The sequence below is a fragment of the Astatotilapia calliptera genome, chromosome 23, assembly GCF_964374335.1.
Source record: "Astatotilapia calliptera chromosome 23, fAstCal68.1, whole genome shotgun sequence".
Classification (NCBI taxonomy): domain Eukaryota; kingdom Metazoa; phylum Chordata; class Actinopteri; order Cichliformes; family Cichlidae; genus Astatotilapia; species Astatotilapia calliptera.
Genome location: NC_137443.1, coordinates 25,132,501 through 25,158,194, shown reverse-complemented (window position 1 = coordinate 25,158,194; position 25,694 = coordinate 25,132,501). Strand labels below are relative to the sequence as shown.

The 25,694-nt window shown below is 41.0% G+C and overlaps 1 protein-coding gene and 1 non-coding gene across 5 annotated transcripts in view; both read left to right on the top strand.

Moving 5' to 3' along the window:
• The window catches only part of LOC113016881 (inactive dipeptidyl peptidase 10-like), a 134,028-nt gene that overhangs the window by 32,781 nt on the left and 75,553 nt on the right, over positions 1-25,694 (top strand). The window contains exon 1 of one of the 4 annotated variants that reach the window (XR_013905522.1): positions 11,024-11,238. The exons of 1 other annotated variant lie outside the window; for it this stretch is intronic. Coding sequence is in view for 1 of the 3 variants with exons in the window: in XM_026160046.2 (XP_026015831.2) it covers positions 11,191-11,238 (48 nt within the window). In the remaining 2 variants the exon portion in view is untranslated. Of the gene's footprint in view, positions 1-11,023; positions 11,239-25,694 lie in introns of those variants that run through there. 2 more of the 4 variants (XM_080297781.1, XM_026160046.2) reach the window with 2 other exon arrangements.
• trnar-ccu (transfer RNA arginine (anticodon CCU)) lies at positions 15,611-15,683 on the top strand. Its single transcript has one exon. It is a non-coding gene; the product is annotated as a tRNA-Arg (tRNA).

Here is a 25,694-nt window from a genome sequence, read left to right as displayed (position 1 = left end):
TCACTCAAAAATCAAGGACAGACATGATAATAAATTCACGCCGTTGAAGACAGTTAAAACAGTTTACAGTGCACAGCACACAGGAGCACTGTGAAGAAGCACACACATCCACATGATGCACGCATGCATCATATAGAGGCACCGAAGCACCAACCAGCTTCCTGTGCACTGTAGAGAGGATTTCTGCCTCAGGGACATCAGTGAACTTCCGAAACGCCAGCAGAGGTCAGAGAGGGAGGGATAGAGCGAGATCATTTCCATGTGGTCTCTGATCCCGCCTCTTAAATATTTAATAGAGGAGGCAAGAGAGTCCAGTCGAGGCTTTGAGGATCATCCCTGCCATTTTTCTTTCATCTCCCACCACCCACCATGTCTTCTGTGCTCCACAGCTTCCATCTTCTTCATCCTCGCTCTCTCTTTTTTCTTCCTCCTTTTCAGCCCGCTGCCCTCCTCCTCCCTGCTCGTGACCTCATGCCTTTTTTCTTTGCATTTTCATCCGAGCGCTGCTCATTACATCAAGCTCATTCACACACACACACACACACACACACACACACACACACACACACACACACACACACACACACACACACACACACACACACACACACACACGTGTTACTGCACGTCTGATCGTTGTTACTCACTTTACCGTAGCCCTTGAAGCTGAACTCTGAAGAACATCTCTATTCAAAGATGCATTAGGCTGTGGAAAGCAGCTGAAAGGATGAGGACGGAGAAAAGATGGAGTTATGTACTGAAAACAACGAGCATGCTTACCATATCCATGGCAGCTTTTATGAAAATGCAAATTAACAAATGAAGGTTTAGCTCCTGCTACAATCTCTCACATCTGCTTGGCTTTAGGGGCGAATCCTGTTATAAAGACTAGAGATGGACCGTTACGATATTACATATCGGTCCGATACTGACGTAAATTACTGGATCGGATATCGGAGGGAAATAAAAATGTAATCCGATCCATTAAATATCAAAAAAGCACCTCACAAAACTTGCGACATGGCGTAACTCGGCTCATAACCGTAGCACGTCGGAGCAGTGTGCTCACGTGATAGAGCCGCTGCGTGTATTTGTAGCCTTGCTACCAATCCGGCATTTCATCTCCGAGGAAGTTAAGAGAGAAGTAAAGCAAGTGTGTAAGTTCATCTCTGAATGTTTGTAAAGCATTCCCGCGTTAAGCTTAACAACCGATATATGGAGCGACTGCCTCTCTCTCCCTCTCTCTCCTGCTGCTACTTCAGTCATGAAACTGATCAGTGATCAGCTGATCGGCTTTTCTGTTGCAGTCCGTCTCTCTTGCTTGTCTATCGCCCACTTCGAGCCAGAAAGAGGAAACCAGCGGCTGAACAACAGCAGCACGTTTAAGCTTGATAAGCTGTTGTTAGAATTTATTTAATATTACTTTCTACTCCAGGATCTTTTTCTATGTAGCTGTCGGCTGGTAACTGTGCAGGGGCGGATCTAGCAAAGTTTAGCCAGGGGGGCCGATAGGGCATGAACAGGGAAAAGGGGGCAAAGACATACTTTTCTTTCTTATTCTCATTTCAAATGTCTAGCTTTTAATAAATAATTATCCGAATCTTACACCCAAAGTTTTAATATGATGTAAAATGTATAGAAGTCCATTACTGTATATAAATTCAAATTCAAATTTTATTTGTCACGTACACAGTCATACACAGTACGATATGTAGTGAAATGCTTGGACAACTGCTCGTGACCTAAAGAAAACAAAAAAAGGAAAAGGCTATGAATAAGATAGGAAATAAATATGAAAAAATAAAAAGGGTAAATTTAACTAGGAAGGAATAAAATATAAATTAAGGTTAAAAATGAAATAACTGTACAACACAAATTAGAATGAAGGGTAAATTTAACTGGGAAGAATAAGATAAAATATATAAATTAAAGTTGAAAATAAAATAACTGTACAACAAAATACACAATATAGAACTATATAAGAATGTATGAAGAAATCTAAATATAAATAAATATATACACAATAACAGCAGCTGTACAAGTATTAACTGGAAATGAAGAATATAGTGACCAGTGTTGTGCAAAAACAATGTCCAGAAAGTCCAGTGTGTGTGTAAGAACTGTATGTGTGGGTCAGTACTGTGTGGTGGTGTGATTGAGAGACCGTATCGCCTGCGGGAAGAAGCTCCTCCTCAGTCTCTCTGTGTTGGTCTTCAGGGAGCGGAATCGCTTTCCTGACCTCAGCAGAGAGAACAGTCTGTTGTTGGGATGGCTGAGGTCCTTCATGATCTTCCTGGCCTTGGTCCAGCACCGCCTGCTGTAGATTGAGTGCAGGTCAGGGAGCTCGGAGCGGATGGTGCGCTCAGCTGACCGCACAACCCTCTGTAGAGCTCGTCTGTCCTGCATGGTGCTGTTCCCGAACCAGGTTAAGATGTTTCCCGTCAGGATGCTCTCTATGGTGCACGAGTAAAAGTTCCTGAGCACCTTGGAGGGCAGTTGGAAGTCTCTCAAGCGTCTGAGGTGGTAGAGACGCTGTCGGGCCTTTTTCACCACGGTCTTGATGTGACAGGACCATGACAGGTCCTGCGTGATATAGTAACTATTAAGTCTAATATACCCTAGTAAGCTATACAACTTTTTCCTTTGGGAAGGTACCATCTGTGCAGTCTGCAGTTCTGTTGAAGAAAGATGTTGAATCTATTTAATTATTCTTGAAAAATAATTTATTTCGGTGCATTTTTTTTCACACTGCATCAAATTAAAGTTGATTACGTCGAATAAGCATCATGGGTGGAGGGCGGGGGGTGGTTCCCTATTTTATTTTATTTTTTTTTGCTGGAGTTTGCAACCCTATTAGTTAGGTTGCTTACTCTTTAAAATACCAGAATAGGGAGGATGGAGTAGGTTTAAGTTTATTAGATTCCTCACTTTTGCTGAACTATGAAATATTTTGGGTGCAGTGTATTTTTTGCATATTGGTATAACAGAATAGCTTTAGTATTTTGTTTTGTTTTTTAACTTGAGTATGAACTTATACAAAAAGCAGCAAGATATTTAAAAAACAGTTTAATTGATTAAAAACACACTATATCGGATTCATATCGATATCGGCAGATAGCCAAATTTATGACCTCGGTATCGGACATAAAAAAGTGGTATCGTGCCATCTCTAATAAAGACATCTGGTACAAAAGCTGTACACTAATTAAACCTGAAATACTTTCAAAATAAGAGTTAAAGATTTAACAGGACAAAAAAAAAAATTCAACTTTGTAATGCTGTTTGTGAGAACCTGTGTTGCCATAGAGGTTATCAAAAGCTGACTACAAATTGACCCCGATGTGTATGAATCTGCGTCCATCAGCTGACACATTTGATGTTGTCGCACACTTCCAAATAAAGAGGAGCAAGCTGGTGAATCAGAGCGGAGATCCAGCCGAAATATTTCATGACGAGCAAATCAATCATCAAGCTGCATACCGGGAGGGTAAAACTGCTTTGTCATCCGGCCATTTGGCTTCATATTAAAGCTTCTGGGCCTTTATACTACATGTGCAGACCTATTTTAAGCTCTGCTCTTATTTCAGTTAACGGTGGCTAAGCTTTTTCCTGCTCATTTTCCCCTCAGCTCTTATTTTACCCTAGGAATCAACTAAAGCAGCTTTGCTTAATTTCCCAGTTCAGTGTTTGTCTTTCTCTCTGAAACAGATCTTCTTAGCTCCTCTCTCACACACACACATATATATCTATATATATCTATATATATATATATATCTATATATCTATATATATATATATATCTATATATATATATATATATATATATATATATATATATATATATATATATATATATATATATATATATATACATATACACACACACACACACACATATATGAGAGAGAGAAAAACTAGGCACTAGTGCTGTTGAAGATGAAGACTGAGGCTTGGATGGAGCTCTGACTGAGGTGTCTGTGAGGTGGAGATGGGGAGGACGTGGGTTGCACAAATGAGAGTCTGAAAGGGGGAATGATGGAAGAGCGCTGAGAGCTAAACTGCGCAGAGTGGAGGCTGATTGGCTCAAAGAAGACAGGAAAGAAGATGATTGGACTAGAGTAATGAACTATTTATCTATAGCAAACTGACATGAGCTCATAGAAAAGCATCTGAAACCTGAGCTTGTGGGTCACAGAGGTTTCTGTTACACACAGTTACAACATTATGTGAAAGTTTCAAATGTAGTTGGGAAAAGCACTACGACCAACTACTGTGCGCAGCCAGCTGAGCAGCTTTAGATTAGAAAGTCTGCCTTACTCCACTCCAGACATGGATGTGGACAGTGTAGTTTGCACGGGAAACACTGACTTGTCTGCGCAACACTGGTCTGCGAACACTGGCCAACTATTAACCGAGCTGCAGTGAAACTGAAAAGTGCGACAAACCTGAAATGGAGCACACTCACCTTCAAAGTAAAAGTGGCACCTTGAGTAGTGCTGGTTGCAGTTGTTGCACCCTGTTCTCTATTTGTTTGCAGGCCAATCTGCACTGCACCATTTCACTGATTTTTTTTTTCCTCATTTCAGAATTTTTCAAACCGGAAATTCCTATAAAGTTGGTAAACTGAAGGCAACCAATTTGAGAGCAACAGCTTAGTGTTAGAAGAAAAAGACAGAAATCGTCAGAGTTTACTGATTTCAGGGGAGGGGGGTGAAACACACCCTGCACGTGGGATTGTTTCCCACACTCTTCTCAAGCTGGAGAGCAAGTATGGAGGGCCACAAGTGCCAAAATGAATTAATTGTGTGTAATTAATTATTTGATGATGTGTTTATTTACTTCATTTTGGCACTTGTGGGCCACCACAGTAGTTCCACCAGACCAAAAAATAGTGATTATGTTATTTATTTATTTTGTATTACATTTATTGTTATTTTAATTAGGTCATTACTTATTTTAATCGTTATTAGCACTGAGAGCTAAGTAAGTGGATCTTGTTCTCCCATGTTTTCTGTGAATGACAATCAAAGCTCCCTTAATCCTTGATATGATCTGACTTTTAGAACCACTGGACTGCACATCAAAAGCAACATTTCTAGACTCTTTGGGATTTAAGTTTTTATTGATTTTGCAGCATATACTTAAACCTGTATAAGTATTATCATTGCTCTGATCCAGTCTTTCAGTTCAGGATGTACTGTAGTCTTCCAGTGCCTAAGGATAATTCTCGATGCAGTTACCAGTCCAACCATAACAACCGTAAAAATATTATTATGAATTCTTGGAATATGAGAACGGTCTCCTAACAAGCACAATTCAGGAGTTAAGGGCACTTCTAATCCAGACCAACCTTTTAAAAGTGTGACGACTTTCTTCCAAAAAGGAGCTATAAGGGAACATTCCCAAAAACAATGTAGGAAAGTCCCCGCCTCAATTTTACATTTCCAACAGAGATAGTCAGCCATAAGCTTCATACAGTGTAATCTTGTTGGAGTATGACTATAAAGACACATCTCCTGGATGCACTGGTACGCATCTTTAGTGATGTATCCTAAGGTCATCAGGTGTTTTGGGTCTCACAACATCATACACTCTCGCCCAGGCGACCCAGCCGGGGGTGATCAGGCCCCGACTTGCGTACCAGTAGCTACCCACGGATCAGCCCTCTTGATCCACAGCCACCTTGTGGCTTTCTCTGCCGCTTCACTCACAGCCTGGATGGCCCTCTTCTTGGCTGCCCCAGCCACGCCCAGCCGGCCTAGGACTTTGCAGAGTGATCGTCCTGCAAAGCCCCTACAACCCACTTCTATGGGCTCATAGAAAGTCTTCCAGCCCCTTCCCCTGCACTCCTGCACTAGTTCCTGGTACTTTCCTCGTTTCCTTTCATTGGCCTCCTCAATCCGCTCTTCCCAGGGCACTGTGAGTTCCAGCATGATCAGCTGTTTTGAGGCCTCAGAAATTATTATTATGTCTGGCCGGAGTGATGTTTTGCAATGTTCTGAGGGAACTTTAGTTGTTTACCCAGGTCAGCCTGTAGCTGCCAATCAGAGGCTGTGTTGAGGAGGCCAGTTGTCAAATGTGGGCGCACCTGGGGTTTCTCTCCAGCCTTAATAAAAGAGATTGCCTTCCTCGGAGCATGATGATGCTTGCTGGTGCTGATTGCTGAGGCAATCTTTTCAGCAACTACTCTGAGCACCTGGTCGTGCCACCAACGATACCGACCATCGGCCAGGGCCCTTGGGCAGCTGCTAAGGAGGTGTTCTAGGGTCCCTCTTCCAAAGCACCGTGGACAGGCAGGTGTCTCGCTCTTTCCCCACAGATGGAGGTTTGCTGGGCTTGGCAGAGTGTCGTATACTGCCTGCACTAGGAATCGGATCCGGTGGAAGTCTGCCTGCATGATGTTTGCCCAGGTGACCTTGCGCTGCAAGGTGCTCTCCCACCTTGTCCATGCTCCCTGCCGCTTAAGGCCTACAGCTCTACTTACTCGCTCCTCCTCCACACCTGCTCGGACCTCTTCCTGGAGTAGCTGGTGTCTCTCCTCTCCCTGAGTTCCCGCCTCAATTTTACATTTCCAACAGAGATAGTCAGGCATAAGCTTCATACAGTGTAATCTTGTTGGAGTATAATAATATCTATGCAGAATTTTATATTGTATGCATTTGCTCCTCGCCTCCTTAACATAAATCCCATTTTCTGCCAAAATGCCCATCCATTTTTTGTTTGAAATTGGTGCATTTAAATCTTTCTGCCACAAAAATGTAATGTTCGAACATTCCCCACTTGTGTTATCATTTACCAACCTATAAAAACATGATGTTGTGTGGTGCTCCTGAGGCATATTTATAAAATTTAGAACAAGATTTTCATGTCCCCTTCTGAACTTCGATGTCACACAGTGTCTAATTTGCAAATTTCTCCAGAAATTTTCCTTCCCTTCCAATTTGTATGTTTGAACAAGGTCTCTATAGGACATAAATTCCCCATCTTTAAATAAGTCACTAATAACATTTATGCCATGAGACTGCCACAGTTTCCAAAACATTTTTTTTCCCTATACGAATAGCTGGATTGTTCCAAAGAGATCAGTAAAACTGCACATGAGGTGATATCTTAAGAATTCTATGTATATTGAGCCAAACCTGGCTAGAATGAAACAAAATTGGGTTCGTTGAAGTGCAGCTTTGAGACAGCATACCTTTTGGATCAAAAGGAGTATAAATCTCAGACTCTATACTTAGCCATTCCTTTCCGGCTGGATTTTTTCCCCAGTAATTAACCAATTTTGCCATCTCGAACGAGACTGAATATAATCTTGGATCAGGTAAACTTAATCCACCCTTCTCTCTAGGAGCATATAATTTACTTAGCTTGATTCTTGCCCTTTTCCCATCCCACAGAAACTCCTTAATTAAGTTTTCACACTGTTTAAAGAGACCGGGCGGTATCGCAATTGGTAACATCATTACTACATAGTTAAATTGGGGAGCTATAATCATTTTTACAATATTTATTTTGCCCCACAATGAGATTTTTAATTTGCCCCATTTTTCTATATTTGTTTTTATTTTTAGAAGGACTGGGTCAAAATTAAGTTTGGGTAGGTCCTCCATATCTTGGTTTAGTCTAATCCTGAGATACTTCATCCCTCTAGGTACCGATTTAAAATTGAATTTTTCTACCATTTTTCTACCATCCTTGTTTGAGCTGATACTCACTGCCAATGTTTCTATAAAAATTAAGAACAAAAGGGGGCTTAAAGAACAGTGCTGACGAGCTCCACGTGACAAACTAAAGAAGGATGAAACCATACCATTTGATATTACCGCCACCTTTGGTTCTTTGTATAGCACTTTAACCCAGTTTAGAAAGTGTGGACCAAACCCGAACCGCAACAAGGTTGAAAAGAAAAGCTCCATTCAACTTTGTCAAAAGCCTTCTCTGGAGGAGAAAGCTGCTATCTTTAGACTGGCTCAACTATATCAAAAGGAGTAGCTTTTGAATGTCATCTGAGGAAGAGCGTGTTTTCATAAATCCAGTCTGATTTGGATGTATGATGACACCCAGAACCCTAGACTCTCTGACTACTGAAGCTGCATTTTTGTGGTCAGCGGGTTTTTGAGCTGTAACACTGTCACAGAGTTAAAGGTGCCTATAACAGATTAAAGGCGAGTTTTCTGCAAAACTGCTTTGGTTAGTGTATGATGGTATGCATGGTTCCATGTTAGCTCCATAATATTTTGTCTTTATAGAAGCTGTTTAATAAAAACATGGTTAGAGGAGCCTTGGAAGCACTTATTGAATGCATGGAAGACTTACTGGCCAGGCCTGCTGATCTAAGCCTTTTTAACCCCCACATATGGAAGTTGGAAACTGATCTGTCTTCTTCCTGTCCTTAGACGTACACACACACACACACACACACACACACACACACACACACACACACACACACACACACACACACACACACACACACATTAGGGCAGAGAGACACCTTCAGGCTGGTTTGCCTCTCATCGTCGGCTCCTCCATCTTCATTTTTTTCCCCATTTCCCCCTCCAGCTGTACTCATTACTCTGTAGATGGGATGGGGGGCCACCGATTGCGTGAGTGAGTGTGGGTTGTGTCTTCAGGGCTTTCTCTCTGACACCTATCTGTTTGCATTCAGACATTTGGCAGTGGTGAAGGGCCAGCTGGCTACCAATCTCCTCGATTGTCTCGTCTTGCTCTCGTCTGAGGGGATTTCAGATGAAGCGTTGGTCCGATTTGTTCTCCGATGACACGCTGAGCTATAATCCCGTAATGTATTTCTGAGGGATGCTGAAACACTAGATATTGCAGAAGGCCTCTTAGTCCCTGAAGTGATACTGTAGGAATAGTGGCATGACATCATCGCAGGTAAAAATACCACAAAGTGCTACACTGTAAGCCTCCATGGGAATATTACTATAAGTACGGCTGCAGTTATCAGGTTTAAATGTGCAGCCAGACTGAGTGAGAGATAAACTCCTGTGGAGAGCTTAGAGGGGATCATTTCTTAGCGAAACTGATGGGCTGTGTTTAACTTGACTTACAACGTGACTTCAGGTCAATATTCAACATAATATACAGGTTTATTTGGGGGGAAAGGCATTCTCTGTTCCAAGGAAGTTGTCACCCCTATTATGTGTGTTAGTGAAGGAGGATGATTATTACACAAAACTTCTAGATACACATTAACTAACACTTTCTGGACTTCATGGGGATGGACTCTCATGAATACACGGGGCTCTGTGCCCAACTGTTCACTCAGTTCACTCCACCCCACAGTTGTTGGCTAGTGGGGTGGAGGTAAGCTTGGCAGTTTTCTTGAAGAGTTCTGAGTTCTGTTGGTTCATGATTTATGATCAAGTCCCAGGCTGTTAGTTCTTTTAATTTTAATATTATATCCTGGCTTATCTTTGTTTCTAGTCCTTGGTTCCTGTGTTGAGTATGAGATTTTGGAGTTAAGGTCTGTTTCTGTATCATATCATGACAAGAGCTTGCAGTAAAGTACAGCCACACAGATGTTCCCTTTGCCCACAGTGTAAAGTATTCTGCTACCCTGATGAATCGCATGCATAAAAAAAACAAGTAATTTCCTTCCTCAACCTTGAGATTTAAATTTTGTGCTGAGAGCTTATGTAGCAAGCTAGACTTTACAGGATGTCTTCATGTGTGATGTGATTGGTTGTCATTCACATTTACCTGTTACTACAGGCTACAGTGTGACTTCCCTTTTATGATAATCCTGTAGGTGTGTGTTGTCGGCTTGCACCTGTTTGCATAATCTGATTACCTTTTTCTTTTTGTCATTAACAAAACCATGAATTCAAATAAAGTAGTTAATGTAGCTGAATATGAATAACCATGAGCTGGTAAAAGCAAACATCATCTTTTTGTGTTTACAGTAAAAAAAATAAAAATAAACTTGAGCTTTCTTGTAAATGTGGTGTCCTGACTGAAGGCCTAAAAGAAAAAGAAAAAGAAAATGAATATTATAAATAATAAAATTATCTTTGTTTCTAATGAGCAGTGACAGGAAAAAGGATTACAGTTAAAGCTTGCTGCTGCCTATTTTAAGCTAAAGTTTTCAGCTATTGTGGATTTCAGCACCATGGACAGCTCTGCTTAAACTGACACTTGATGTTTGCATTATTATTTTAATATTTTATAAATGTTTTTGGAAAAAAAACTTTATCACTGTGCACTGAATCTGAAAACTCTTCAAACTGTGTTTTGGATTTATTCTCTTCACTCAGTATCTCTCCACATACTCTTATTTCCACACTGGTATATGTCCCAAAAAACACAAAACAAAATGAAACAACTCAGAGTCAGAGTAATATAAATTTTGGCTTAGTCCAGCATATGAGTAGCAGTACACTCTTCATTTACAAAAGTCTTTATGCTATATAAGTAATTCTTATTATTTATCTTCAGTTCACTTTAGTTTCTGTCATTTTAGAGCACAGATTTGTTTGTTTTAGTTGCCTTATTATTTATTCATCTTAAGTTTATTTGTGTTAGGCTCTGTTTAGTTTTTATTAGTTTCAGTGACAGTTTCAGTTTTTAAAAAAATCATTTTAATATTTGTGGTGTTTTTAAACTATTTATATTAATAATAATAATAATAATAATAATGGATTGGATTTATATAGCGCTTTTCAAGGCACCCAAAGCGCTTTACAATGCCATTATTCATTCACTCTCACATCCACACACTGGTGGAGACAAGCTACGGTTGTAGCCACAGCTGCCCTGGGGCAGACTGACAGAAGCGAGGCTGCCAAATCGCGCCATCGGCCCCTCTGGCCAACTGGTGTTGGCCAGTATACATTAATTAATAGTTTCAGTAATTGCTATTGTTTAATGACTGTTATTAATTAGTTTAATAATTATTAGAAATGTTCACATAAAGCTTTTAGCATGTAAAGCAAAAATGAATTAAACAAGCAAAATTAAGAAGAAAAATAAAAAATGAATTAAACACAAAAAATAGCGACAGTTATTGACGAAAAAGGTGTTTCCTGTGGAAGGACTTTTATTTTGAAGCTGTTGCCGGAACCTCGTGTTGATTGTTAGCAGCTTTGTGGCTCGCGCAGCTAAAATCGTCGCGCGGCAGGTTTGTGATGTTATTACCGGGCAGAGACAGACCGAGACTCCGAGACGATGACGGCCGCCAGCAAGAAGAAGCCCAAAGAGTCTCAGCAGGATGAGGTGGGATGACTCGCTAAAACCACACAGCGACACAGACAGACATCTTTATTTTTAATTTTTTTTATTTTTATTTCTAGCTCTAATTAGATAACGTTCAGGCGCGTGTGGTCTGTGCGATAGCTACAGTGGACAGGGACCCCGCGCTTTATTTTAAATCAAATTTTAACGAAATTGTTTATATTTTACTTGTAAGAATCAAATCTGTAGAAGTTTATCTTTTCCTTCAAGGAGCTTTCCTTTTCCTCCTTCCTCTCAGTAATTTCACACTTTTCCAACTTCAGCTTGAATCCGCGGAGCTCAGGCACGGCTGCAGCGGCACAGCGAGCCATCAGAGCCGGCTGACAGGGATGCAATGTTCGCGGTGTAACTCCAACAGGTTGTCCATGATCATGTAAATAATTCAGGGCGCGTTTGTGGGAAAAACAGGCCGGGAGCTCCGTTTGTGGCGACGCTGGTGACTTTGAGTCCTGTTTTGTAGATGCTTTGGCTTCGCAGTTCTTTAAGTTTCCTCGGGTTTGTTTTTGCGTCTTTCTGATCAAATTGTTTCGTTTTTGGTTGTTTGTTTGTTAGTTTTTTAGATTCTTTCGTGTGTTAATCTGCTCAGTCTGCGCATAATTGTTGTGTATTCATCACATGACACAGACAATAATAACAGGTACAGCGTATTTATGGTTGAGTGGTGCAAAGATGTTGGAATAGATTAGGAATGGATAACTCGTTGCTACATATACAGTATATATTGACTATTAATAAGTATATAAGTGGTATACAAACATGTACAGCAGAATAAAATATTCCCATGTTCATTTTCAGTGTTTATGTTTCGTTTTGTGTCTCTTCATTGTCATCTTTTTCATGTTTTGGTGATTTTGTGTCTTTTTTGTTGTTGTTGCTTTGAGCCTTTTTAGTCTTCCTGTTCATCTTCTTTCTTACTTCTTGTGTTTGATTCCCTTTTGTCTCATTTTGGTGGTTTTGTGTCTCAGTTTTTGCATCTATTTTTTTTTTTCATTATTTTCAGTCTTGTTGTGGTAGATCTGGCAGGTTTTTGAGTTTAAATGTTGTGTGTCTTGTTCTTTATCTCTTCATTGTCATCTCTTTTGATTTTTGTTTCTCATCTTTTTGTGGGAGTTTCTGCCTGTGCTCTTACTGTTTATTTTAAATCCTTTGTGTCTCGTTTTTGCATTTTTGTATTTCTTCCTGCTCAACTTATTATTTCTTAATTTACTTAGTAAATGTGTCACATTTTGACTCTCTGTGTGCTAGTTGTGTCTAAATCCTGCCTCCATTTGCTTGTTTTTCATCATTGTGGTAGATCGTGGTGTTTTCTAGTTTAAATGTTGTTTGTCTCATTTAGTGTCTTCATCGGGTCATTTTAGTTTGCTTTTTGTTCATCTTTATTCTCATTACTGTCACGTGTTTGTGGTAGCTTGGCATTTATGAAGCCTTGTGTCTAATTTGTCGTCTCTTTGAGTTTGATTGTCATTGTAGCTCCTGTTTTAGTAAGTTCGTGGGGTTTTTTTGTCTTTCTTTTGCTCATTTTCAGTGTTTTGTGTGTCACTTGGAATCAAATTGTGCACATTTGTTGCTAGTTTTTCGGTTGTTTTGGATCTTTGAGGAGCTTTGTGCCTCCTTCAGTCGGTCTGTTTTGCACATGGATGTAACCAGGGTTTAGAAATTAGTGTGGTACAGATAATGTTTTTGCCGTTACGCTTTGCTCTTTTGCAAGAGTGACTATGTCTGTAGAAACATGCAAGATGAAATAACAAAAGTAGAGAATTATGGCTTCATTTAAAATGAAAACAGCACAAGGGAGGAAGTTACTTACTCGATGGCTCCTGTCCTGCTGTGCCTCTGATTTACTCCTCCTGTCTAAACCAACCAGTTATCATTTCTCATGAGTCATCGGCCTAAACGCGGCCCAATCAGGCGCGGTGTAGGGTGGGCCATAATGCTGTAGAACTGAAGTCTTTTCAAAGTAAAAGCCACCTATAGCATCTCGTCTCTCCTAAAACATCTGAATCTGATATCCCGAGCCTCTTTGTGGTAATTTTGCATATCTGTGGTCATCGTTGTTTACATTCGTGTACCAAATTTTGTATTTGCACTTGTTTATGCCCCATTTTACTAATTTCTGACCTACTTATGGTAGTTTTGCACATATTTGTGGTAAAACTGTTTCTCATTTTGTATTTCTGTGTTACACCTTATTTTGTGTCATTGGCTCGCAGAGATGTTATCTTTGTCTTATCTGTTATCTGTTGTTTACTATCTTTGGAGTAATTTGTTGTTGCTCTTTTATCTCATCTAAGTAATTTTGTATTTGTTTCTGGATGTGTTTCATGGACGCTCTGCATTCTTTTCCCCACCAAACAATAATCTTGATTTTATTTTGGGTCTAAAAGTTGATTTTTATTTATTCCCTGTGAGTTTGAAGTCTGTTTTGCAAGAGAAATAAACATGCAAAAAGAATGCAGCTTAGAGTTTTCTGCATAAGAACAGATTCTTTTGCCTTTAAAACACCAGGAAACGATAAGTCTCAAAACATTTACTACCATGCAAGAGAAGGATGAGCCGAAAATGATCAATTTGAGAACATTTTGGGCATTTTTAGCTTGAAGAAAGACTCAAATGTCAAATCAGTTGACACGACTTGGATTGATTTGGTTTACTGATTAAATCACTAAGCGCCTGCTCTACAAAAAACTAGCACACAACAGGAAAAAGTAACTGTACAAAAACATTTAAGTTTTTACAGATACTTAATTTACTCGGAAATAATCCCTCCTTATTGTTTTTTCAGTCTTGGCCTTTGTCTTTGCATTTTTTTTTTGTCTGTTTTTGGTGTCTGTTTGCTTAAAGTGACTGGATAATACTCCTGGTAATAATGTCTTGGGTTTTTATTTCGTGGCATAAAACGTGTCCTTGCCTTATTATGTCCGAGGTCGATCTGAGAGGCTGGAAATTATAGCCTTGGCTTTCAGCAGGTTCGGTTTGTCGATGTGTGTCTTTGCATCTGTCCCTTTAACTCTCTTCAGTGTATCCTCAGCACACAAACACCGACACGCATGCTTTGATTTGCTCGCCTGCCTTACTTCCCACTGAAGGGAGTTTGATCAGCAGACTGTTGCAGTGAACTGTGTCTGCTGAAGCACACTCACACTGTGAGCGTACGGTGAATTAGCTCCGAGATGTTGAACCAAACTCAGAGAGGAGTCGATGGCCCAGTGGTGTGCAAAGGAAGCTCTACCCACTGCTGAGCGTGTCTGAGGTTTTCCTGCTTCGGTAATTGAACAGTTTCACCTCTCACAGCAGTGGATGTGATATAGATTGTTCTGGACACGTTTGTGCCTTTTATACTAAGCATCACACAGATTTATTCAAAGTGGGTTTGTCATAATAATCCTTCAATAACACTAAAGTTGGCATCCCGCAGCAGCGTGCAGCGATATGAACAGAAGATGAAAGTGTTGTTCATCACAGATCTCAAAAAGATCTAAAAAAAAAAGAAGGTTTACTTAGTTTACTTAAACTGGTGAATCTGTATCCTACCAGAATGAAATCGCCGCTAGTGCTTTCTCGTTGAGGCACAAACTGTTTTTACAAGTATTAGGTCGGTTTAGCTTCACACTGCACAAAATCAAACCCTTTCTACATCACTCGATTAATATCACAGCTTTTTTTCCAGTCTTAAACAGTTGTGTGCTTGACTGACAATAGATTTAAGACTTTGTATATAACCTTACCAGCCACTTTATTAGGTATAACTTGCTAGTACTGGGTTGGACCCCCTATTTGCCTTCAGAACAATAGATTCAACAAGGTGCTCAAAACATTCCTCTGAGTTTTTGATCCATATTGACACGATAGCATCGCACAGTTAGTTGTGTAGTTGTGCTCTCATGTGTATGTGTGGGTGGTCATATTTAGAAAGGTTTGTGGCTGTATTTTTTTAGATTTATACAAGAATTGTGTAAAATGAAAAAACTGGGTGTATACTGTGAAAATGCATTGGTTACGTTTGTTACCTTTCAGACTGAATCTACACTCACCAAACATTTTATTAGGTACACCTTGCTAGTAAAGCGTTGGGACCCCTTTTACCTTCAGAGCTGTCTTAAGTCTTCATAACAGAAATTCAGCAATACTCTTTAAAGACTTAATGTAACTAGAGCCAGTGATCCAGATCTTAGTTACTCTTTGGTCCTTGTGTGGTTTCATGAGTCTCCACAAACAACAGAAACAACATCCAAACAAAGTGGAGCTCAGAGCAAAGCTCAGGAGCCGAATAGACATGTTCTCCATTCTGCTGAAGGTCACAGTGGATCAGCTGTACACTGAACATTATGCAGCATGTTTGGGGTCCCTCTGTGCAGCCTCAGTGGCCTAATGGATAAGGCACTGGCCTCCTAAGCCAGGGATTGTGGGTTTGAGTCCCATCTGGGGTGATTTTCAGCACAGTGGTGCAGTGGAAGCAATATGCAGTACAACCATGATACTGGTCTTGTTTTAGAGGTATTGTAACATAAGAACTACACATCTCAGCTTACTTGGCATTATTCTTCAAGTTTTCTGGACTTACATAACCATAATTAGTTTCAGCCATAATAATCAAATAGTTTCTTGCTTTTGTTATTTGACAGCTTGTGTTTTGAATAGAAAAAACATGCAGGATTTTAATATGTTGTAAATCTACACAGGTATCCATGTTTTCTTTCTGTGTGTGCGTGAGCTGTTAGGTGGCAAAGTCTGAGGTTGTAATGGTTCTGTTGATGTGTGGGCTCAAGCTGGCAGAGGCAGGGTTATAAAGGTGTTTTTTGTCGATTGTTAAGGCCTTTGCCTTAATCCCTTAAGCCCTCGGCTATTTTCTGAAATTTCCACCTGGAAAACAAAAACCTCCCAAATTTAGTCAGTAACACGTCCACAGCTGTGAGGCCAAAATGAACAGCCCTGGGCTCTATTGATCAGAGGCACTTGTGAGAATTTAGAATTCAGTAAGTCGCCAGATGAGAATAGGATTTGACAAACTAGTAAAGTATACTTAGTGTACAACTTCCAAATGGTCAAGACTGTAAATTAGAAACTAAAGCCAGTGTTGGACTCAGTTGGGAGAGTCAACTGAGGTTTTGACATGCAGCACACAGCACAAAACTGTTACCGCTATAATGAAATAGCCCAGAGAGAGCAAGGTTGCACTACAACACCAATTTTGCCTTTCTGTAGCAACCTGAAAAACCTGTAGGATATGAAATGTGCAAGAGGTAAGAATTCTGAATCAGGTTGTCGATTTAACAGTATGCGTTTCACTCCAGTTGGCATCTTCAGCGATTCTTGAGGTAAGAGTCATATTTTTCTGCATTTCTGTTTTTAATAATCTGCAATAATGAGAGTTAACCCAACAAATATCTAAAGATTGCAATGGTGAACCCGCTGAATGAATAACCATGTAAACAGGGTAACATTTGGGTAAAATCCTGTATATTTAACTTTTGATCAGATTCTGAATTGATGATCTTTGATGTCCAGCTCTCCCACAATATCCTGCACTCACAATGTGCTCAACGATCGGGCTTGAGTACACATCTGTTTGCCTCAGCATCTTGGCCTCTCTCTCACGCTTGGTTCCTTCCTCGTACACATGCTCTTTTGAAGCCTTTCAACAGAACACCCATATGGAAAAGAAATAGTAAAAACGTATAAAAGACTTGCATAAGATGTGGCCTACTTCATATAGTGAATCATATAAGGCTTATATGATTTACTCATTTAAGTGGCCACTTTCTCATTACTTTCATATATTGTTTTAGTAAGTATCCAAAACATCCAAGTTGCCTTTATATAATTTTTCAAGGGATCTTATATCTGTTTTCGCTCTTGTATGCTTTTCATACAAGTTTCACACAAGACAGATACAAACTTTATAAGATTTATATATATCTTTTCCATATGGGCAAGGTCCATGACTTTATGCTTTTTGTGGCACTAATACGTTACAAAAGCAGCTACTTTTAAGCAGGATTGCAGTGCTCGGGCACTGATAGCAATCATACTACATGCATGATGTGCCAGTTTGAACTGAAACTGGTCCCACCTCTTAAAGCAGGACAGGGTTCCTCAGCTGTTACCAGGCACAGCATACAATGATTACACTAATCAAAACAAATTAGACTTTGGGCGTCATATGTGCTGAGCACATGGTAAGTCTGACTACAGTCTAAACAAGTCCTTCACATAGGAGGTGACATGTGCTGTGCTGACTGCTAGCTAGTGCAAATGGCCCAAAATTTGCGCTAAGCTGGCTGTTGAGCTCTGCTTGTACTTCACTTTGTTCCACCCGCTGTATTTGTACTACACGCGCCTGCTCTGTGTTATCTCTCATTCATGAAGAAGAAAGCTTTGAGGGGTGCGTCGTTTCCACAACACTGCTTTCCTTCTGAGGTCCCCAGAGCCATTGAAAGGAATGACTTTAAGACTGGAGGTCCCTATCCACAGGTTTCTGTAAGAGCGTACGTAGGCTGCCATGACAGACCACTACTTCCGTTGTCCGGTTTTATACTTACGGTTACTCAAAGCGAGACCCAGCGTTCAGTCGTTGCTAACAACAAAATCAGTTACTTTGTGCGGTAATAAGTGGCTTTACCTGTTCGAAGATGAGCTCGGGTTCAACGTGTGCTGTCGTCGGCTGCCACAATAATTCAAGAAAACTGAAAAACGCATTAGAAACATTTTGCCTTGAGCATCAACAACTTAGAAAGGCCTGTCCGTGCCCACCGCCCTACGCACTGCACTCTATGCCGCGGAAGGAGGATCGGAAACTAGCGTGGCTGGCAGCTTTAAGACTCAAATACCCTCCAAAGAGAGTTTATGTTTGCTCCTTTCATTTTATCGATAAAAAGCCCACAGAGCTACACCCCGACCCGGAGCTTTATCTGGGCTATGACCGACCCCCACCGAAGAAAAGAAGAAAGCTCACTCGGACCACTTTGAGTGTGACAGCTTCCAGTAATATGAACAAAAACACAGAATCTGTACCCGGTAAGTGAAAGTGTAAATGTGGTTTGCCACCGTTTCGCATTTTAAACACGCAATTCTTTACCTTTACTAAATAATAGCCTATGGTGAATGGCGTTAGTATCAGCACTAGCTGGTTATTAGCAGCAAAGTCTCAATTTTAACGAAAGTTTATAATAACAATAATAATAATAATAATAATGCCAAAAGATGAGCTCCAAGGGCTGTAAAAGTCTTAGGTTTGTGTTTATAAAGAACATGTTTTTTCAAGTCGAGAAAACTCAAGTAAAAACGTTAAAGGCAACCTTTGCAAAAATACCAACAGTTGTGACTTTTTTTAGAATGTAAAATAAAATCTAATCACAGTAATTTAATACAATTGTGACAAATTTTTAGGGGACTTAGGAACATTTTATGTTGACATTTATGATTTTGCATTTGTGTGAAAAAATGTAGAATGAGAAATTTCACTCAAAAATATAATAAGCTAAGTGACACTTTACAGTTTCTCTTATGCTAACAGTTTGACTGTACATCTGATCATATTTTTGTCTTATTCAGACTCCACAGTGTTACGTTCAGTGGAATTAGACCAGGCCAGCATCTCCACACAACCCCCTGAGCCACATCTGCACTCAGTCCACACACAGTGGGAGGATCCTTCGCAACAAGACCATCAATACTGCAACAGGTCTCGCAGAAAAGATGTGCAGGATAAGATGACTCAGTGTGATGAAGTTGCATATTTCATTCTTCAAAATGATGCAGACGCTTTGCTGTACACTGGGATAGCCTTAGAAACATTTAACACTTGTGTCGACACTGGAAGGATATGAAAACAATGACACTCATGACACTTATGAAATTAAAGAGTAACCGTGTAATAGGTGACCTAAGCCGCCAGTTTCATATATCACAAAGCATGGCCAGCAAGATCATCTCACACTGGTTAGACAAGCTGGAGGAAGTTCTCCGACCATTAATTCCATGGCTGCCAAAAGAAACTATTCAAGCAACTATGCCTGAAGCCTTCAAGAAGAACTTTCCAAATACTACATGCATTATAGACTGCAGTGAGACCCTTTTACAGGAACCCAGAAATCTGGGCTCAAGAGGGGAATCATACAGCCATTATTATTCACACAACACAGTCAAATATTTGGTTGCTGTTGCACCATGTGGACTAATCATGTTTGTGTCTGCGGCACACCATCATTAAGTTTGCAGATGACACCACGGTGATTGGCCTCATCAGTGACAACGATGATGCCGCCTACAGGGAGGAGGTGGATCGTCTGGCTGAGTGGTGCGACAGAAACAACCTGCTGCTTAACACCGAGAAGACCAAGGAGCTCATCGTGGACTACAGGAGGAATGCTGACCCACATCCACCCATCCACATTAAGGGGACGGCTGTGGAGCGTGTGAGCAGCTTCAAGTTCCTGGGAGTCCACATCTCCGAGGATCTCACCTGGACGACCAACTGCTCCAAGCTGGTCAAGAAGGCTCACCAGCACCTCTTCTTCTTGAGGACTCTGAGGAAGAACCACCTGTCCTCAGACATCCTGGTGAACTTCTATTGTTGCACCATCGAGAGCATCCTGACCAACTGTATAACAGTCTGGTATGGGAACTGCTCTGCCTCGGACCGTTGCAGAGGGTCGTGAAAACTGCCCAGCGCATCGCCAGAGCACCACTTCTTGCCATGAAAGACATCTACAGGAAGCGGTGTCTGAAAAGGGCTGGGAAAATCATCAAAGACCCCAGTCACCCATCACATGGACTCTTCACCCTCCTGCCCTCTGGGAGGCGCTACAGGAGCCTCCGGACTAAGGCCACCAGGTACCGGAACAGCTTCTTCTCCACAGCTGTCAGACTCCTGAACTCTGCCTCCTGACATCTGACCCACGTTAACACATGGACTGAACATACACACACCCACAATGGACAACTGTACCCTCAAACACACAATAATAACATGGACTGAACCACCACTCACAACCACTAGCACTAACACAACCACAGGGCAGGGATAGCTCAGTAGGTAGAGTGGTGGCCCCATGATCGGAAGGTCAGGGGTTCGATTCCCCTGAACAGCTACCCTGAGGTACCCCTGAGCAAGGTACCGTCCCTACACACTGCTCCCCGGGCGCCCAATGGCTGCCCACTGCTTCACTGAGTGAATGGGTTAAATGCAGAGAGGGATTTTCCCTACGGGGACCAATAAAGTACTCTTTCTTTCTTTATATAGCCTCTGTAGGAATTATATCTCACTTATCTTAACTGCACTACTGTATAGCTCTGTGTAAATAATCATTCTGTACATTTGATAATTTTTAACCCTACAACTGTTTACAACTTGCATAGTTCCCATTTCTGTATAGCTGTATATCTCAGATTTCTGTAAAGTTATTTATTTCATATTCTGTATAGTTTTTCATATTTATATCCTGTTCATAGCCTGTACATAGCTTGTACTCACTACAGCCTGTACATACTTATAGTTATAGAATATTCACAACATACTTCATACCGTGTACTAGGGCTGCTCGATTATGGCAAAAATGATAATCACGATTATTTCCAATGAAATTGAGATCACGATTATTTCACGATATTTATTTAACAATAACAATGCATTGAATAATTGCTTTAAAGATTGTCAAAAAATAATATAAAATAATGTGCAAATTCTGATAACCGTGCAAATGTTTGCAATATAAAAAAAAAATGTAAACATTAATGTTTAGTGAACTTCAAACTACTGCATAATATTTATGCATATAAATAACCAAACATCAAGGCAAGCTGTGTAGCCACACAATGCACAATTGCATCAAACTGACATTGAGGTATGTCAACTAAAGTTGCTGCCTGAACAAAAATAAAATTAAACACTGAAAGTAGTACCTTTTATAAGAAATAAATAAAAACTAGTAGGCCCGAGTCCCATACAATCTCAAAATGGCTCAACAAAACATGGTTCCTGCAACCTTTCAAAGGTTTTTAGCCAAAAACACCAGCCTATTGACATGATCAGGCTTCAGGGATGCACGCAGGCAGTTGACAACATTTCCACCAGTATTTAAGACCCTTTCTGATGAGGCACTTGTGGCTGGGATGCAAAGATATTTCTTTGCCAGGATGGAGAGTCGTGGGAAGAGGTTCTGTGATAGCTTCCACCACCCCAGTGGGTCTTCCTCTGTGTCCAGGGTCCCTGCCTGGAGGTAGGCCTGAAGCTCAAAAGCTATGGCCTGGTCCAGTTGAAGAGCATGTTCTGCACCTGGAGCTGTGCTGTGAGGGGCCTTAAAGAAGCTGCTTAGGCCCTTTTTTCTCTTCTTTTGGTTTGATGCACCATCATCAGCAACCTCCGTGTTACCAACGGGTGTCCCCATCACTGCAGCCTCCTTTAATGGGACAAATATAAAATGACAGCAACACAGAATGAGGAACCAGTTTTATCTGTCTCGGGTTTGGCATTCTAAAATACAATCCTTAAATAATTACTATAAATTCATAAAGTCATCATCTTGCTCAGCCAAGATTGAGTTGTTAATAGGTGGAGTGTTGGTTTTATTAAAGACACACTCACATATTTCTCTCCAGAAAGTGCATCAGTGAATTCAACCAGAGGTCCCAAGGTCTTGTTGATGGCCTCAAGGACATGAATGTCCTGCCATGAGGGGATGAGGTGCCTGGTTCCTTTGTCTTGGGAGAGGACATGGGCAATGGCCTTCTGCTGCTCAAGGACTCTGGAAACCATGGCCTGCCTAGATCCCCATCTGGTTGGACATTCAGTCTTTAAGGAGTGGTCTGGCAGTTTGAGGTCTATCTGTGCCCTTTTCAGCTCTCTCTTTTTTTTCCAACTGAATGAAAAGGTGCTGACCACTTTTTTGCAGACCCCCACTGCACGCTCAATCCTGTGATCTTTCATGGCTCTTTCTATAAAAACATAAAAAATATAAACAAGCATTATCAGGATGATGATTGTCATTTCCTTGAGTGTGAATGAATAAGAAAAAGTGATGGTAGCTTATTTATGTGTTTGTATAATTCATAGAAAATGTGTATGACTGTGAGAATGAATAAAAGTATCTCTGAATTTAAATTGTTTTTTATTTATTATATTCATTCGAAGCATTATGTTGTATACTTGTTGAAAGAAAATCACATTATGCATCATATTCAGTAGGAATTGGGCCTACTCACCTATGGCTAAATGTAATCTGTGCCCAAAGCACTGGAGCCTCATCCAGCCATTCAGTTCTGCAGCCAGTATGACATTTGCAGCGTTGTCTGTGGTTATACAGACGAGTTTACGCTCCTCCAGATCCCACGTAGCCAGTGCTTGTTTCAGACCTGCAGCTATGTTCTGCCCTGTGTGGTCTTCTGGGAAAAATTATGTCTGGAGACATTTCGTTTTCATGTTGAAATCCATGTCAATGAAATGTACCGTGAGGCTCAAATACGGCTCTGTGGTGCGGCTTGACCACAAGTCCATTGTGGTGGCAAAATATTGGGCTGTAGCCACTTCCTTTGCGACACCATCATGACACTCGTCATATAAAGCGGGAATCGCCACTCGACTAAAATAGTGACGAGATGGCAAGTTATACCGTTTGTCCAAAGTGTGGATTCGTTTCTTAAAGCCGGGGGTGTCCACTGTGTTAATTGAGCATTGGTCTTTGGCGAGGAAAAACGTTACCGCTTTTGTTATCTCCTTGTGTCTCTGGGAGCTGGTGGGATATTTAGTCGCGTTGTACATGGTAGCGTGAATGGAGGTCTGTGAGGATGAAGCATGTGTTGTTGAGGGTTTTTCTCTATGCTCCTTCATTGTTTGATCGTATGTCACTTTGTGAGCTGTCTTCAAATGATTGAATAAATTTGTAGTGTTGCCCTGTGGCGCAGCTACAACACCGTAGCAAAGTTTACACACTATATCGACTTGATCCACGTCGGACTCCGCGAACCCATAATGTTTCCACACCACTGAAGTAGTTTTACCTCGCTTTTCAACCAACGGCATTCTTTCTTTAGCAGCCATTATCCTCTCCTCTCCAAATAACGTCTGCTTAGCTCTCCTCCTGCAGGGCAGGGATAGCTCAGTAGGTAGAGTGGTGGCCCCATGATCGGAAGGTCGGGGGTTCGACTCCACTGAATGGCTACCCTGAGGTACCCCTGAGAAAGGTACCGTCCCTACACACTGCTCCCCGGGCGCTGCACTGGCGGCTGCCCACTGCTTCACTGGGTGAATGGGTTAAATGCAGAGGAACTATTACCCTATGGGGACTAACACGCACACTTTACTTTTACTTTTACTTTCAGGTACTCTTAATTGATGTGACGCGTGTTCGAAACGCAGAGAGGTGCGCTCGATTTGCCACCTCGCGAGAGTAAAGCACGAGGGAGGTGCTAATAATCGGCTCAGTCATTTTTAATGATCGTTGAAAGCTCAGATCGTAATCGTGATTAAAATTCGATTAATTGAGCAGCCCTACCGTGTACATTATAACATACCATAATAGACCCATTTCTGTAATATACTCACATATCTATATTATTGCTAATATATATTGTAATATATCTATATCACTAAAGCACTTCTGGATGGATGCAAACTGCATTTCGTTGCCCTGTACCTGTGCATGTGCAATGACAATAAAGTTGAATTCTATTCTATTCTATTCTATATGGCGGCCGATGTAGTGACAAATTTATCACAATGGACTCTGGAATATTAACATACCTAAAACCTGGTGATGAAGTCATGGCAGATAGAGGTTTTACAATTAAAGACTTACTCTTTGAGAGAAAAGTTAGATTAGTAATACCCGCTTTCACAAAAAAACGTAGACAGCTAACTGAGGAACAGGTAACATACACACGTCGGATTGCAAATGTAAGAATCCATGTTGAAAGAGCAATCAGACGCTTGAAAGTCTACAAGATACTTTCACAAATTGTTCCTATAAGCATGGCTCCTAAAGTAGACAAGATACTGAGAATATGTGCTGCTCTAGTGAACTTAAGAGAGGATCTCATTCGTAATACACAATAATTGTGTATGTTATGAACAATTGTGGACTCGGGGATATTAAGATGGTTACTCAGGACATAAAGTTGTGTAGTGTAATGCAATTATTTTAAAATTTGATGTACATATATGTAGAGAGTAAATAATTCCAGGTCTCACTCTTTTATCTTGTGCTCTAGAAGAAAGGTTATGTGATACAGTGTGTGTGTATATATATATATATATATATATATATATATATATATATATATATATATATATATATATATATATATATATATATATATATATACTGAACAAAAATATAAACGCAACACCTTTGTTACTGCTCCCATTCCCCATGGGATGGACGTAGAGACCTAAAATTCATTCCAGATACACAATATAACCATCCCTCCCAAACAGTGGTCACAAATCAGTCCAAATGTGTGGTAGTGGGCACATCTGCTATATTGAGATAATCCATCCCACCTCACAGGTGTGCCACATCAGGATGCTGATCTGACATCATGAGTAGTGCACAGGTGTACCTCAGACTGCCCACAACAAAAGGCAGCACATCCAACCGGCCTCACAACCGCAGACCTCGTGTAACCACACCAGCCCAGGACCTCCACATCCAGCAGGTTCACCTCCAAGATCATCTGAGACCAGCCACCCAGACAGCTGCTGGAACAATTGGTTTGCACAACCAAACAATTTCTGCACAAACTGTCAGAAACCGTCTCAGGGACGCTCAACTGCATGCCCGTCGTCCTCATCGGGGTCTTGACCTGACTCCAGCTCGTCGCCGTAACAGACTTGTGTGGGCAAATGCTCACATTCGATGGCGTCTGGCACGTTGGAGAAGTGTGCGCTTCACGGATGAATCATGGTTCACATTGTTCAGGGCAGATGGCAGCTGAGAATGTCCCAGTTCTTGCATGGCCAGCATACTCACCGGACATGTCACCCATTGAGCATGTTCGGGATGTGCTTGACCGGCGTATACGACAGCGTGTACCAGTTCCCACGAATATCCAACAACCTCGCACAGCCATTGAAGTGGAGCGGACCAACATTCCACAGGCCACAATTGACAATCTGATAGACTCCATGCGACGATGTGTTGCACTGCATGAGGCAAATGGTGGTCACACCAGATACTGACCGGTTCTGGGTCCCCAGACCCCCAATAGCGCAAAAAACTGCACATTCCAGGGTGGCCTTTTGTTGTTGTGGCATATATGTATATTTGTACACACACACTAATTTGAAAAAAATTAGACTGTGGATGTATATTTCTGCATCAAAAAGTAACTGACTATTAATATGAAATGGATAATATGGGTGACTTTGCCAGTGTTTATATCTGTTTTGGATATGATTCAGGTGTATTGACCCAGGGTCATATCTATAACATGCAGGACACCGA